Source organism: Aythya ferina (genome assembly GCF_964211825.1).
Source record: "Aythya ferina genome assembly, chromosome: 2".
Lineage (NCBI taxonomy): Eukaryota > Metazoa > Chordata > Aves > Anseriformes > Anatidae > Aythya > Aythya ferina.
This window is the reverse complement of record NC_140297.1, coordinates 19,130,479-19,146,143: the sequence shown is the minus strand read 5'-3', so window position 1 is coordinate 19,146,143 and position 15,665 is coordinate 19,130,479. Positions and strand designations below refer to the sequence as shown.

The 15,665-nt window shown below is 55.9% G+C and overlaps 1 protein-coding gene and 1 long non-coding RNA gene across 2 annotated transcripts; one reads left to right on the top strand and one right to left on the bottom strand.

Annotated features, from left to right (window-relative positions):
• Positions 1-6,990: 6,990 nt before the first annotated feature.
• LOC311431408 lies at positions 6,991-12,381 on the bottom strand. The gene is made up of 3 exons (XR_014689403.1): positions 8,794-12,381; positions 7,727-8,010; positions 6,991-7,256 (listed from the first exon to the last, which is right to left on the bottom strand). It is a non-coding gene; the product is annotated as an uncharacterized lncRNA (long non-coding RNA).
• Positions 12,382-12,489: 108 nt separating this feature from the next.
• Positions 12,490-13,692, top strand: PTF1A (pancreas associated transcription factor 1a). Its single transcript, XM_084508870.1, has 2 exons — positions 12,490-13,255; positions 13,400-13,692. Exons 1-2 carry the CDS (start codon positions 12,631-12,633, stop codon positions 13,600-13,602), a joined length of 828 nt encoding a protein of 275 aa, XP_084364996.1. The 5' UTR covers positions 12,490-12,630; the 3' UTR covers positions 13,603-13,692.
• Positions 13,693-15,665: the final 1,973 nt, after the last annotated feature.

Genomic DNA, 15,665 nt, shown 5'->3' with positions numbered 1-15,665 from the left:
GAGGCTTGTTATCTACAGTTTGTTGTTGTATCAAAGGAAGTTGCAGATGCTCAGTGTGGATCTGATCCAATACTCTTTGAAGTCAATGAAAACCTTTCCCTCGGCCCCTCATTCAGTTCCCCTCTCAGTGGCTCCTTATGCTAATCATAGTCTATTTTACGTATCTCTCCAACAAAATCAACATGTTTCTCCCAAGCATATCCCTTTGTGGAACCTGATAGCAAACCTTTCAAAATTCTTGGCATTCCCTTTTTCTGATGAAGCATGACTTGAAAGCAGATTAGAGCTATCCAAAGCGGGGGAAGAAGCAAGCCCTGACCCTGCAAACCTGTGGAAGTACCAATTACTGGAAGCTATTATCGCACTGACTGCAGTAGGACTGCTCACCTGGGTAACAGCCAGAGGGAATAGGCCTCGGATAGGGACCTGCTGAAAATCACACACAATGCAAATGAATGCAGGCCACTTGACGGCAGAAGGTTGTCAGGAAGCCAAACTGGAAGAGAGCTGGCCAAACCTAAAATGAAATCATCTGCATTTGCAAAATACATAAGTAAATAAATAAACTTATGTATGGGAGTCTAGAGTACAGAAATCCTAGAAGGCTCAAGGCAAAACTGTTGAAAAATCGGACCAAAATTCACAGTAGAAGCTAAAACTAAAAACTGGGGCAGCCCCACTTGTGATGACAGGGATGCAATCCTAATGTTTTGTGCCTTTTAAGATAGTCCTTATGTATTCATGTGCCAAGAGCCCACCCTTCCCCCCCAATTAAAAATCCAGGATACGGATTAAAGAGATAGCAGGTGGCAATCTAATTGCTATCAATCTTATATCTGAACCTCTCATTTGCCGCATAAACTCCCTACAGCTGGCTCTCGACCCTGTTTATCTTCATGGTTATTAGGACAGGTTCAAAGAAGGTATGGGTGTCCGATCCTCATTCGCACGCTGCCAAGGGCGGACAACACGATTTGGGATAAATTTGGAGAGGGGAGTACGGGTGGTATGTCCTGCAGCAAGGAGCAAAGGTAGCATGCCCAGGGCACCCGTGTCACCCTGCTCAAGGGGAATGATGTGTTGTAGGGCACCTCCAGCCCCTCCGGGCCCTCACGGGGAGCCTCAGCACCTCCCGAGGGCTCGCCGGGGCTGGCAGGGCGGCGGGGCCGAGCGCCATCCCAGCCCGCCGCCCTCCCGCTCGGCGTCGCGAGATGGCGGCAGAGAACCGAGCCCGGGCCGCGGCGCTGCTGAGGCCGGTAACGGGGCGAGCGCCGCCGGGCCCGTAGGGCAGCACGGCGGTGTGCAGGGAGCCCGGTGCCGTGGCAAACCCGGGACCAAAATATGGGTTTCGTGCCCAAAACCTCGGCCACATTTTCCACGCTTCCCTGGCTGCCCGCCAGAAACGCGCCATTTCCTGAGGGCGACCAGCAAGGCCTGCGCCCACAGGCAGCTTTGGCTGGTGGGGGCTGAAAATGCCAGGAAAATGTGTGTTTTTTAAATATATAATAGCTGTTTTGCAAGTGGCTGAGCTGCCTCACAAGCCTGCCGCTCATACAGTCCCTTTAGCACAAGAGAAGATCCTCAGGGCTTCACAGACTTCATCTGGAAAACCCGCCTGCAGCTCTGGCTTCTATCCCCTGAGGAAGGGACATGAAGCTAAAGGCTCTTTTAAACCTCTCCCAAATAAAGTGTGATGTTTACTGACCACTTGAAAATTGGCGTGCTCCTTTCCGCTCTGCACCTTAGAAACAAAGCCTCAGTTTCCAAGGAATCACCAGAAGTGGCAGGTGGAGAGCTGACCAGGAAAAAGACTACATTTAATATGATGGCTAGAATAAACTGGGTGCATTTTGAGGTTTGGGTATGTCTCTATTCACACGTAAAAGAAGCTTGCTAGAGTTTGCCAGCCAAGTACACCATGGTTTCCTTCTAACAGGGCACAGTTCAGCCCAGGACTGCAAGGTCTAGGCATGAATTTACTTGCAGTCTGCTTTCCCATCTTCAGAAGTCTCTGGTGATAAAAGGTGGAGACTTCCCACAGCCTCTGCATTTTATCTGCTGGCATTTTGGTGGTAGACGACAACATTTGACTGGAAAGGCAGAAAGGCAAAGCTTGAGTAAGGAGAGAGAGGAGGGAATGGCATGGCTAGCAAAAGGAGGTGGCAGCTCTGGGCACTGGGAGGTTGAGTGTCAAGGGCAGAGAGGAGTCCAGGACGGGTGAAGGAGGGAATGAGGGGTCACCAAAATGAAGTGACATGGATGAGAGGTTTAGTAGGTAGCTGGGATTAGTGAGGGAAGAAATTCGGGCTGCATCATCTGTGAGCATTCAGTAGCATGTATAACCTGGATCAACTTTATGGCTCAGGCTGTATTTCCTAACATGACACTTCAAAGCACTGGAGACATGCTCACTGTATGAACTCAATTTGCTTTTGGTTGCAGGGAAGAACTGGTGATGATGCCATAGCCAAAAGTACATCCTAAAATCTATTATTGTCCTTCAACAGCTATTCCTGAACAATTGCAGACCCCTAGAATCCAAAATATAGGGAGGCAGCATCTCTACCTTCTAAAGAATGGAAAATCCATTGTGGGAAATACCAAGCAGAAGTCCTGGGAATGCAGGAGCTGAGCCATAAAGGCCAGCAGAGGATTTGAAATGAATGTTGGCATGGCATAAAGAGGGCACCGGATTCACACGCATTCCCCTAAGCCTTTGTGTGCCAGTGCACAGGGCCAGCTCTCGCTGCCCAGCCCCACAGCGTTAATTAAGGGATTCCCACTCCCCACGAACAGGTGCAGCCCCACCCAAACAACAACGCTGCAGACAAAAGATTACAAATAAGGGCTAAATCCCTCTACTGTACATTGCAGTGGTGAGCAGGGACAGGTGGCCTAGGGTAATTCGGGTTCAGTCCTCATGCTGGGGTGGGAAACTGCAGCAGCTCATTTGGATCTGAACTGTTAGATGATAACTCCTTGTGGCTCTACTGATGTGGAAGCCGATGGAGGCATGGATTAAATCAAATAGCCCATATGTAACTGGAAGTGGAATTATTCCTGCACATTTTGGACAGCTTGCAGATAAAGGCACAAACACTTGTTTGTTTAGTTATAATTCGTCATAGAGATCTTGCACATGAGATGAGCATGAGTGCATGCATGCAGCTCAAACCCATGGGTTTGTGGTGGTCATGAACCCTTGGGACTCATGATGTCTGGAAGAGATCTTGAGCATCTCAGTAACAAATAGGAGGCAGTTGTTATCCAATTTGATGTTTTATGTTCTCTTAATTCATGGACAACAGTGATCTATCTGTAGATCTCGTGGAAAGTCATAATACATTTTGGGGCTGTGGGCAGCACAGGGGAGTTTCCAGTTTTGCATTCTGTACTAACGGGTACATCAAAACCTTCTGCCTTGAGTACACGTGGTTGTGTTACCGTAGATCTGAGTGCCTTGTAAGCTTTCATGTGGTTACTTCACAACACCCTGTGAGTCAAAAGTCTGTTTTTCTGCACTTAATAGATAGGGCTGAATTATAAAAATCTGGATTCTTCTCAATGAACAGAAACACCCAAACTAAGGTTTAATCAGTTCGGATTCTCTTGATAATTGTTAGAGAGCGATAAGTGTGTAAAGAAAGTACTCCAGAATTCAGTAGGCTTTGCAGCAATTAACTTTCTGCCCTGTGCATCTTGAGTAGTACTGAAAATCAGAGAATAAACATGGGCCAGTCTGCAAGCTAGGCACTTAGATACTACAAAGCTTTTACTGGGCATTTGAACCTTTAAATGTCACAATGCCTTGTAAAACATGCAGCTGGCTAAATATGAGACCTCTAACCTGAAGCTAAAAACTTTTGGCTCCTTGTATTACCTAGGAAAAAGAAGTGGCACCTCCAAAGCCCAAATGACTCCAGCTAAAGAAAGTTCCCTACTGAAGGTGTTTTGTTACAACCATTATTTTTTTCCTTGATTCTTAATGAACAACTGAGGGATTCAGTCACTTTAACACATGCCCTATCCCATTTTTAAGTTTCTCAGGTATGCACAGCCTCCAGCTGAGCTTCCAGAAAGGTGCAGGTGGGTCCTGTGTCCTGTCTGTGAGCCTCGGGAAATGTCTGGGATGCTGTATAGTACTTAACGTGATGATGGACCTTGTGTGTGTCATATTCCTGTGTGTAAGGACCTGAATCTGTCTCCTAATTCGTGTCCAGCTTTTGAGTGACTGAAGTTATAGGCAGTAATGACTCACACCCTAAGTCACTTGCTTGAGGTCCCACAGGACATTGATGCCAGAAGCATGTGTTTACAATCCCAAAAAAAGAGCAAAGAAGAGGATCCTGGGAAGTGTAAATCTATCAGCATAACCATGATAATGAGAGTCAATTATTAATCAATTTGTAAGCACATAAGCGATAAGAAGGCAGTAGCACATATCAAAAGGGATTAATCAAGAACATATCACTTCAAATTAATTCAGTGTCCTTATTTGAAGGACTAACTAGCCAAGTGTGTAAAGGGGTAGATGTGATGTGTGTTGACTTTGTTAGCGTCAAAAGACTTGCTCTTCTTATAAACAAAATCATGTAATGAGATCTAAATGAAATAGGGATTAGAATGAGCACATCTTGTTTGAATCATATGGGAGCACTGAGCCGTGGTTCACTGTCAAAGCTGGACGTACCAAGTGGGGTCCTGCACGCATCTGTTGTGGCCCCAGTGTTTTCGACAGTAAATTGCTGGAAAAGGGAGCACATAATGCAACTCCTGGGAGCGCTGGCTGGGACAGGCCGGGAAAGGTTGATTTGGAGAACAGGATCAGGACTCGAATTGATCTTCACAGATTGGAGAGCCTGTCTGAAATCAATAAGCCTGAGTGTGATAAAGACAAATACGAAATGCAGTTTTAAAACAAAAGACAGACCAAATGCATGGGTTGTGAAATGGGGAAGAACTGATAAGGCAGCAATACTGCCGGGATGGTTTGACTGGCTGTAGCGAGCCACACAGTGGGTAAAACTAAATAAAACTCATGCAGAAAAACAAATGCTGTTTGGGAATATATTAGCAGCAGCGTCTTGGGTAAAACACTGAGGTAATTATTCTGCTCTACTTGGCACTGCTGAGGCTTAGCTTAAGTACAGTGTCCAGTTTGGACATTTGAAGAAAAGCTAGGGGAAAACAGCAGAGAACAGCAAAAACTGTTAAGATGTTTAAAAAATACACTCTGAAGGGAAGGGAGCTTGCTTCGTCTCAGAAAGAGATCATTGCGAGGTGACACGATAGCAATCCTCATGATGAGAAAGGTGCTTCGAGAGAGGGGTGAACAATGTTCTCCCTTGCCTACCAGAAGGTGGGCAGAGGAGAAGAGGTGCCAGGCGAGGTAAACAGCACAATTAATGTGTGGACAACTTTCAAAGAAAATGCAGCATCTCCTCATGTAGATGTTTTTCATGTCCCTGGCTTGGTTAATAATTGGCCACAATGATAAAGGCCTCAGGGCTAAATGGATGCAGAGATGTGGTTTTGCAATGCCTGAATTGTAGGTGCTGGGCACCCAGCCCCAAGGCTCCCGGGATGGTGAGAGGCAGGTGATCAACAAAGAATGCAAGAGAGAGCCAGCGGGCTCAGCAAGGAGCCAGGGGTTTGAAGGCACCTACCTCTGAGCTGGAGAAGAACCTCACTGCACCTAGAAGTGGAGACGGAGGGATCTCCCCTGGAAATCCTTTCTTTGAACTCAACGTCCAAGGCAGGTCTTCGTAGCTAAAAGTCATCAGGATAGTCTTGTTACAGCCAAGACTATTCAACAAATCATCACCTGTGTAGGACGCTTCCTCAGGAGTGACACTGCTGGGGTGCCACACTAGCTGATGAGAGAATCCGGAGGAGTGGGAACCCCTCAGGTGCTTTTAGGCCTTTTTAGGCTCTACCTGCACCTCTAAGTCTTGTACCTGCTTCCAAAACAGGAATCAGCCATTCAAAACTGCTCTACTGAGCAGGACCTAATAATTTTAGTAAAACTACGTGCTGCTTAAGTTCTAACAGCCATTAGACAAATTCCCAGAAGAGAAAGAGATCTGTTAAGAGCTCTTAGTCACACAGAAGCAGTCTCTGCAAAAGAATTCCCTGAGCTCTTGCCAGTCACAGAGGGGTGAGGGCACTGGATGGACCCATGCCACGTCCCAGGGTAGTCACCTCTTTGTTCGTATGGAGTCAATGGAAAATTTTCTTGAACACTTTCAGAACAGAAGAAGGAATCTGCTAACAACGTCTGACAAAGTCACAGAGCAGGAAGGGCATCTCAGCGCTGAGGAGTCCTGAAAAAATCATCAGGAGGAAGTCTACGGCTGCGAGTAGCAGGATGACAAAGAAGAAAGTAAATCCAGTACTGAGGTCATGCACCCTGGGCGTGTGATAAGAACATGTACGAGGGCTGCGGTGTCTGTAGTCTTTGCCAGATAGAGAAGAAAAAAAAGACCTTGGGGCAGTAGTTAATGACCAAGTGGCTATAAGCCACTGAAGGAACATGGCCATGGCAAGAGTAAATATTACCCTCGTGGTACACGAGGGTTGTTGGCAGAAAGGCAAGGGCTGATGGCATTCTCCAAGGAGCTGTGAGGGCTCTCATGGACAAATGCGTAAAACTATAGATCTGGTTGTCCCAGAAGATCTTAGAAAAGGTCAGGGAAAGGTGATTTAAATCTGTCTAGTACTGAGTATGATTTTCTTACCTTGTCAAGATGAGAGCCAGGAAGGAACATGGAAACTGTAAATAAACCTAAGGGACATCCTGTGGGCGCCAAGTATGGGTTTCTTAATGGGACCCCACACTTGCACAAGAACAAATGATCATAAGCGAGGGAGGAAATTAAAGAACAGAAAGAGTCTCTGGCCCACAAAGAGGAGCGGTGAGAGGAAAAACTTAATTCTATTTAATTTAGTGCTTGATATACTTGTGGAACAGACAGCGGTTGTTTACAGGAATGGAAAAATGTGCTGTCATCCGCTGGGACAGGGCTCAGCCTGGGGAAATCGTCAGGAATAAGAAAAGTGAAGCCCAGCCACCGTGCCTCCTTCCAGCTGATGCCGTGGAGCCTGGCTGCCCGCTGCGGGACACGTTACAGCGCGGAGCCAGCGCTTCCCCTGCTCACCCTCTTCGCATTTTCCGTCGTCACCTGCTTTGCTTTGTTGTCAGCAAACCCTCCTGCAGGCACGGCGGCCGGCCTGTGCAGGTCCTCAGCTGGGGGATCCTGCAACAGGAGAGGGAGAGGAGAGGGCAGTGCGGCCAGGGTCTGCCGCAGGGACCCTTTCCCCCCTCGGAGCGCTGCCGTGCGCGGGGCTCCTTCCCGAAATGTCCCCGAGCTCGGCCGCCCCCCCTGCTGTAAATGAAGCGAGAGTTGCGCCCCTCTGTTGTCAGGCCGATTTAGAAGCCGACGAAACAGTAAATTGTTGGTGGAAACGTAGGGCAGCTTTGTGCTCTGCCAAGCAGGTGCCTGGCGGTTTTAGTCAGGGGTTGGTAAATTTACAAGAGCGCAGTGGACGTGCCCTCCCCAGGCTATTGTGAAATCCAGGGGCGAACAAAGGAGAACGTGAATATTCACACAGCCGCCTTTCAGCGTGTGGCATTTCTCCGCAACGTTTAAAGCACTTTTTTTTTTTTTTTTTTTTTTGGTCAAAAAAAAAAAGGGGGGGGATGACAGAAAACAAAATCAGAAAGTACCTGTTTGCGTTTTAAAGCGCATGGAAATCATCCGTGGGCAACCATATAATCTGATTTGCTAAGCAATCTGCGAGGCGATTGCACATCATTTATAATGTTCATTGAGCATTTTGCTTAATTGTGTCTCTTTTTGTAAAGGCAGCACAGCCCCCTCCCGGCTGCGGGCGGCACAAGTGGCGAGATTCCCATGGACGGCAGCTTTGCCGCAGACAAACGCCGGGCTCGGCCGAGGTTTTTTTTTTTTCCCAAGCAGAACGGGCTGCTCGGGCCCTGCTCGGGCACGTCTGGGGACAGAAAATAATAATAAAAAAAAAAAGGGGGCTCAGGTACGAGCTCGCTGCCAAACCCCCTCCTCTCGCCCCCCCGGCAGGTGCTGCCCTCCCAGGCGGCGGCGGGCGCGGCGCCCCCGGCTGCCCGACGGGGAGGGGGTGCTCGCACCGACGGCGGGGCAGGGAGGCTCCGGGGGGGCTGAGATGGGTTCCTGGGGACTCGGGGAGCCCCGGGAGACACCCCCGGGCACGGGCAGGTGGTCCCGGAGGCAACCCAGGGGGAGCAGGGCAAGGGTGGGCAGCGCTGAGGGGTTGGAGAGGAGGAGGGCAGGGGATGGGGAGGAGGAAGGATGAAGGATGGAGGGGAGGAAGGTCGGGGATGGAGAGGTGGGAGGATGGAGGATGGAGAGGAGGAAGGATGGAGGATGGGGAGGAGGAAGGATGGAGGATGGAGAGGAGGAAGGATGGAGGATGGAGAGGAGGAAAGCCGGGGGATGCTGGAGCGGAGCAGCGGCAGCCGGCGGGGAGCGAGCCGCCCGGCCGCACCTCGCCGGCCGCACCATATAATTTGATTTTCCCCCGTGCCCGCAGATCGATTGCAGCTCATTTGTTACATTCAGCGGCTCCTCGGGGCGGGGGAGCGGGGGAGAAAGGCGGGCCGGGGGAGCCCTCCCTCCGCCCCCCGCCCGCCGCCGGCACAAGTGTTGGGATTCCCATGGGCTGCGCCTGCTCTCCAGCTTGCCGCGCTGGCACCCCGGGCCGTGCGGCCGACAGAGGGGGGTTTGTAGGCTCGCTGACCTCCGCGATCTCGCCTTGAAAGAGCCTGAAAGGAGGCTCTTTACGCTGCATTACCAGCCAGGCGCCCAGGTACCAGCGCCGAGGGGAGCCCGACCCCGGCTGCAGGTGCCTCCTCTCCTCCCCACGGCGCAGCGCTCGCCCCACGAGCGGCGCCGAGGGGGGAGCGCCTCGTCCCCGCCTTATTTATGGCTCTCCCGTGGTGGAGGGGGACGGGGCGGGCTCCCCGCAGCCCTCATCTCTTGGCAAGGCACCGGCGGAGGGCTCGGGAGCCTCTGCGCCCTCCCGGGGCCGGCGGCCACGCGTGGACGGGGGGGGGGGGGGGCTGCGCTGGTGGCCGTGGGGCCGCTCGCCTCCCCCTCGGTGCGTTGGGGGGGTGTAAAAAAAAAGGCAGGCAGCCCCCCCGGGGGTGAAATGCGGTAAATGGCTGTTTTAACGGGAAACGGGAGGGAGGAGATGCTGTGTTTTCAATTAGCCCGAGTGCCGTTTGAAATCAGGGACTGCTTTGTGTTTGTTCTCCTTTCCTGCCAAAATGGCATTCGTACAGGTGTCGGGGCAGCTTTGACAGGGTTAGTCTTTTAAAAGACTCCTGCTTCCCTTCTGCACCAAAAAGTGTACCTCCGAAAGAGCCCAAAGAATCACAATAGGAGCCGGTGCGTTTCATAATCCAGCGAAAAAAAAAAAAAAAAGAAAAAAAGCCATACTCTGTATTTGCCCCATTGTGTCCCTGTGGCCTTACCAGGACATCTGGGGCCTTACCTTAGCTCTAAGAGGGTTCGTTTTCCTGGGTTATACCCAAACCGGATGGGTTTGGAAGTGCTTCAGGAGGCTCTGGACCGAAAGGGCCATGGACCTGGCCCCCGACGCTTGTGGTTCTGCTGCCCTTTGGGCTTCGCTGCTGCTCGCCCCATTCCACCTGTGGTTCCACAACGGGTACCCGCAGTCGGGACAGGTCTCCCAGCCCCTGGGGACAAAACGGTGCCCAAAGCAGATCCACGGTGGGCACACAACCGGGGGCTGAAGTTGAAGCTGAAAGGGGTCTCGGGGAGTGCACAGCATCCTCGGGGAGCCTCCAGCGAGAGGCAGCGAGGGCGAGCGGTGCTGCTTCCCTCCTCCAAGGCCCTTCTCCCTGTCCCTTGTCCCAAGACCTCCTGGTCACTTGGCCAGCCCCGCCGGGGAGGCTTCCGGGTGGGCTCCCCTTGTGCTCCTCGCCTTTTGGAGGGGAGCAAACGTGGCCCTTGGGGAACCCCCTCGCCCCTTCCTGCACTCGGGGAATAGAAATACCGGCGTGCTGGGCGCCCGTCGAACAATTTCTTTGCCGCAGGGCGGTGCCGGGCAGCCTCGCTGCCGCCCCGACGGTGGGCGACGGCGGGGACGCGGCGTTAGCCACACCGGCGGTGCTTGCCCAGGTGCATCGGCCCTGCCGGGGCTGTGCTGCTGCTGCCGCTCCCTCCTGCTTTTCGCAAGTTTCCTTCTCGTAAAGCCTTGGGCAACCCGAGGGGAGAGGTCCCCGCGTCAGGCTGCTCGCCGGGGATGCGGCTGGGTCCTTGCTGCCCCCGCAGCGCCCCGCGGGCACGGCTCAGCTCAGCGCGGCCCCGGCTGCTGCTGTCCCCGAGCCGAGCCCCCAGGGACAGGGGTTTCGCCGCCTCACCCAGCCCTTCACATGCAGGAGTCCCGGCGAGGAAGAGGAGGCAGCGGCACCACGCGTCCCCTAACGCCTCCAGGGCACCGCTGTGGGTCTGGGTGGTGTGGGGAGTCCCCAGCAGTTTGCTTCCAGCGATAGTCCCCGAAAATGTTTTCCCTGGCAGCCCGTGAGTGCTGGATTCAGCTGCTCTCAATGCTGGCAGCTCATCGGGTTTCCAAAATATCCCTCTGCTCGCCCCGAGGGCCCCGGAGTGGCTTTGGGGCACCCACAACGCCCCCCAAAATGCCCTTTTTTCCCGACGGAGCGGCCCTATAGGGTGTCCCCAGCAACCCACCTACGTTTCATGTCCCCCGTGTGTCCTGCCACGACCACGAGGCGACGACAGTCAGTGCCCAGCGTGGCAGGGTCACCCCGGCCACCTGCGGAGATGCTGCTGTTCTCCTCCTTCCCCATCCCCTCCCGCAGCCGCCGGGCTGGGATGTCGGGAAGATGCTTCACCACCACGCAAAGCGTCTAGGAGAAATGTCCCGGCAGGGGACAGGGACAGAGCGCTGGGAGAAGGCTGGTGGCAGGGGAAAAAGGGAAAAAAGGGGGAATAAAATCCTGTTTTTGGGGATTGCCCCCGCTCCGGGTGCCGGGATGCGTGACGTGCAGCAGGGCACGGAGCGTGCTGCCAGATGTGAATCAGCGCAGGAGTGTGCGGTGACAGGGGCACTCGAAGTGCTTTGCTCAACGACCTGGAGCGCTTCTTCAGCTGAAAGACCGACCCAAAGGCTCGCCACCCCCGGGGCCGCGTGGCAGAGGGCCCGGCGCCAGCGGCGTGGGCAGGAAATCCCCCGGAGCTTTGTCCCGGGGGCTCCGGAGCCCGGGTGCGCCCCGTCGGGGCACGGTGCCGGGCGTCTCCCGCGGGGTCGAGGCTGCCTCCAGGCGAGCACGGAGGCTGCCCCCTTCCCTGCCCCTGTCTCGGGGGATGCCCCGGTTTCTCGGGGAGTTTTCCTCCTTCCCGGCCCGGTTTGTAAGTGCTGCCCGTCGGGCGGTAGGGCTTTCCAAGAAGTCGCCGTGCAAAGCTCTTTGTTCCCCCCCTCTGTGACTCACACGTTTTCCCCGGCGTTATCACGGTGCTGTCAGGCGCTTTGAAGTCGGGTCATTTATTATTTTTTGTGGAGCTGGCCCTGTCTTGCTCTGCTGATAGAGCGGGGTGCCTTTCCCTTCGGGGTTTGATCTCTGCCCGCGCTGGTAGAGCGCTGGGAAGTCGCTTTCCATCAACCTCGACAGGCTTTGCCGGGCGGAATATCGCGGCGCTAATGCCGGAGATAATCCTCCCCTAATCTGCCGGGTAATCCATTTCACCCCGGTGAGAATTTGTACCGCTTTCATCAGTGAGAGTCGCTCGGGGAATTATTAACCGAGCGAGCTCCGAGATCCGAGGGGGCGATCGGAGCGGGGGTGGGGAAAAAAAAAAAGCAAAAGCGCCCGCGGCGGGGCTGGGGGAGCCGGGGGGATTTATTCGGGAGCCGCTCGGTGCCCGGGGCTCCCGGTGGGGGCCCGCGGGGCGCCCCGGAGCCGCCCCCTCGATGTGCGGGGGGCGCCGTCGGGGCTCCCGCACCCCCGCTCAGCCCCGGGGCTGCGGGACCCGCGTTGTTGCGGGGGGGTTACATCAGGGTCCCCCCGCTCCGCCCGCCCCCTCGGGGCTCCCGAAGTCGCCTCCCCTCTCCCGCGGGCAGCCCCGACGGGTCCCCGCGTCCCCGGCGCCGCCAGCCCCGACGGGGAGGGACGGGAGGGGAAGGAAGGGGAGGGGGGGGGGACAAGGGGACAAGGGGACAAGGGGGGGGGCGTCTCCCCCGTGCGGCGCTGATTGGCTGGCGGCGGCGGTCACTGGCACGCGCCCGGGGATGTCGCTATAAGGCCCCTCGCGTGCCGGCCCCGCCGCGCCAGCCGGCTCCGGCCTCCTCCCCGGAGAGCGGCGGCACCGGGCCCGGCCGGGAGGGGAGGGGAGGGGCGGGGAGGGGAGGGGAGGGAGGGCAGGGGAGGGGAGAGGGGACAGGGCCCCCCCCGCCCCCCGGCCGCTGCCAACTTCTCCGCTCTGTCCTCCGCCGCTCGCGGTCCGTCGGGAGCCGTCGGAGGCGCGCCCCGTCGGGGCTGCATTCCCCCCCAAACCACCTCCCCGCTCCTTTACCGTACTCGGCCCGTGGCACATGGAGACGGTGCTGCTGGAGCACTTCCCCGGGGGGCTGGACTCGTTCTCCTCGCCCCCCTACTTCGACGAGGAGGACTTCTTCCCCGAGCCCGCCCCGCGGGAGGCGCTGGGCGCCGACGGGCTGCTGGAGCCCGACGTGGACTTGCTGAGCCGCCAGCTGCAGGAGTACTACCGCGACGGCGGCGACCCCGACGGCGGCTACTGCTGCGAGGCGGCCGCCGCCGCCTTCCCCCCGTCGCCCGCCTCGCCCGGCTTCGCCTACGAGTGCTGCGGGGCGGCGGGCGCGGCGCTGCTGTCGCCGGGGGGGCGGCTGCAGGCGCTGGGCTCGGCCAAGCGGCGGCGGCGGGTGCGCTCCGAGGCGGAGCTGCAGCAGCTCCGGCAGGCGGCCAACGTGCGGGAGCGGCGGCGGATGCAGTCCATCAACGACGCCTTCGAGGGGCTGCGCTCGCACATCCCCACGCTGCCCTACGAGAAGCGGCTCTCCAAGGTGGACACGCTGCGCCTGGCCATCGGCTACATCAACTTCCTCAGCGAGCTGGTGCAGTCCGACCTGCCGCTGCGCAGCGCCGGCAGCGAGAGCCCCAGCCAGCCCAAGAAAATCATCATCTGCCACCGCGGCACAAGTAAGTGGCCTCCCGGCCCGGCCCGCCCCGTCGCGGCTCCGCAGGAATGCGGCGCTCACCTGCGCGGCGGGGCGGCCCCGGCAATAACCCTCTGTCTCTCTCCTCCCCCCCTAAAAAAAATACCTCAACCCTCCTGCCCACCAGGATCCCCCTCCCCGAGCGACCCCGACTACGGCCTCCCCCCGCTGGCCGGCCACTCGCTGTCGTGGACTGACGAAAAGCAGCTCAAGGAACAAAACATCATCCGGACAGCCAAAGTGTGGACCCCCGAGGACCCGCGGAAGGTGCCCAACAAAGCCTCCCTCAACGACATCGAGAACGAGCCCCCCTTCGACTTCGTGGCGTGAGGGTGGGCTGCGCGCCCCCCCTCCCCCGCCCTGTACATGCTGTACGTGGAGACCTCCGCTGTAAATTAAGATTCAGACTCTTAAGGGCAATCAACTTTATTTATCTATTTATTACGGAGTAGCCACAATGAGGTAGAATCGTCTGTTCTGAATGTATAATTTATATAATTTATCCTGATTTTTTTTTTTTTTTAAGATATGCAATAGTTTTATTCCACCAGCACCTTTTCGGAAAGGAAAAATAATAATAATAATAATAATAATAATAATAACGCCGGAACCTGTGAAAATAATTTATTGCCGCACGTGGACTCTTCCTGTGTTTGTTAATAATAAACCCGGAGCACACCTTTTGGAGCCCTGTGTTTGGGGGAAGAGGCTGCGGGGAGGGAGCCCCGCGCAGCCCGGCCCCGGTCCCAGTCCCTGCCCCACCGGGGGCGGCCGCTCTTATAGGGCCGGGGGGCCGGGGCGGGCGGGGGGGACACTTTCCCCTTTCTCTCCACCCCTTTTGCCGTCCCTTGCCCAAGTGTTTCCAAGTGATGTCTTTGTCTGACTTCAGGAGGTCCCCTTCTTTCAGCGCCTTCGCTCCTCTTGGGGTTTCCAAGCAGAAAGATCCCCCCCGTCCCTGCGACCCCCCCACCCCCTCCTCCTGCCCCATCTCCACGGTCATGGGGTTGGGCTCCTCGCCCCCAGCAGGACAAAGCTCTCCCCAAAAACCCCGGAGAGGGGACATGGGGCTGCCCCCACCTGCGGAGCATCCCCCGCTGTCACCCTGGGAACGCCGCAGTGTCGGGGGGGGGGGGACGACACACAAGCCGTCGGGCAACTGGTGGCAAAGGGGCTGTGCTGGGGGGGGCTGCACCGCTGCACGGGGCCGGGGGGGCCGGCCCTGCACCTGCCCGGGGGCTGGGGAAGGAGGAGGGGGGCTGCAAATGCCACTAGCGAGGGCCGGGGGGGGGTCGAGGGGGGGCCCGGTGCTGGGGCGGGGGGCTCGGCCCGGCGCCGCAGGTGCTGATTTTCCCGTGGCACCCGCGGCTCGGCCCCGACGGCTCGGCACAGCCCCAGATGCCCGGGCCGGGCAGGCAGCGCTGGGCTGTCCCAGCGGCTGGGAACGGCCCTGGTGAGCCAAGGTATAATTACTGCCCATCACACACCGTGCATCAGCTCTCGCTGTCGTCTTCCTCCCTCCCTCCCCCCCCACCCCCTTTTTTTTTTTCAAAGCTGCCGCAAAGTGGGAGCAATATGTTGCGTGCATGCTAATTGCATTAACCTAGATAGACACAGTTAGTTCCCTAGCGCGGACGGCATGGATCTATTCCAATAGCAATTAGAGGCAATAGCAACTTACCCACACAAACACGCCGAAGCTGGGCCGGGAGGGTGGCTCGGGAGCCAGAGGGGGGGGGGGGGCTTCGCTTATTTCTTTGCTCGTTTGCACCGCGAGCTGGGGCTGCCCCGGCTGCGAGGCTCGCCCCGTCCTGCGGCGGGAGGGAGGCGGTGGGCACCGGTGTCGTTGAACTTAAACGGGGCTCTTTGAGGGAGAAAAAGAGCCGACCTATAATTCGATCTTGTCCTGTATTAGGACCTCATTAAACACAGAAAGTCGCTTTGGCACAAATGCTTCCATCAGGCATGTAATCTCATTACACTCATTAGAAAGTCAAATGTTAGTCGGACTTCAGCTTAATTATAAGTTATGGAAGTGTTGTACCGCTTCCTTCTGTCTGTAGCCCCGTCCGTCTCAATTGGCTTTGGTGAGGCGGCACCCCACAATTAAAACACTACAATCATTGTTATGTGGCACCTTTTCTTCGGCGTGCCACTTTTTTCTTTTTTTTTTTTTTTTTTTTTTTTTTGCGATTCAATGCTTCAACACATCCTTTAGTATGGTGCAGATGAAGCGGAAGAGCCGGCCTTCGCATGTAAAACACCAGGGTCTCTATCTTGTCACTCTCCCGTCTTGACTTGGCAAGTCCCTTTAAACGCAACCTTCAAAGAGACTGACAGCCCCTTTTGACTTACTCCCCAGCCATTCACCCCACAAAATCCCGCAGCACAACGCT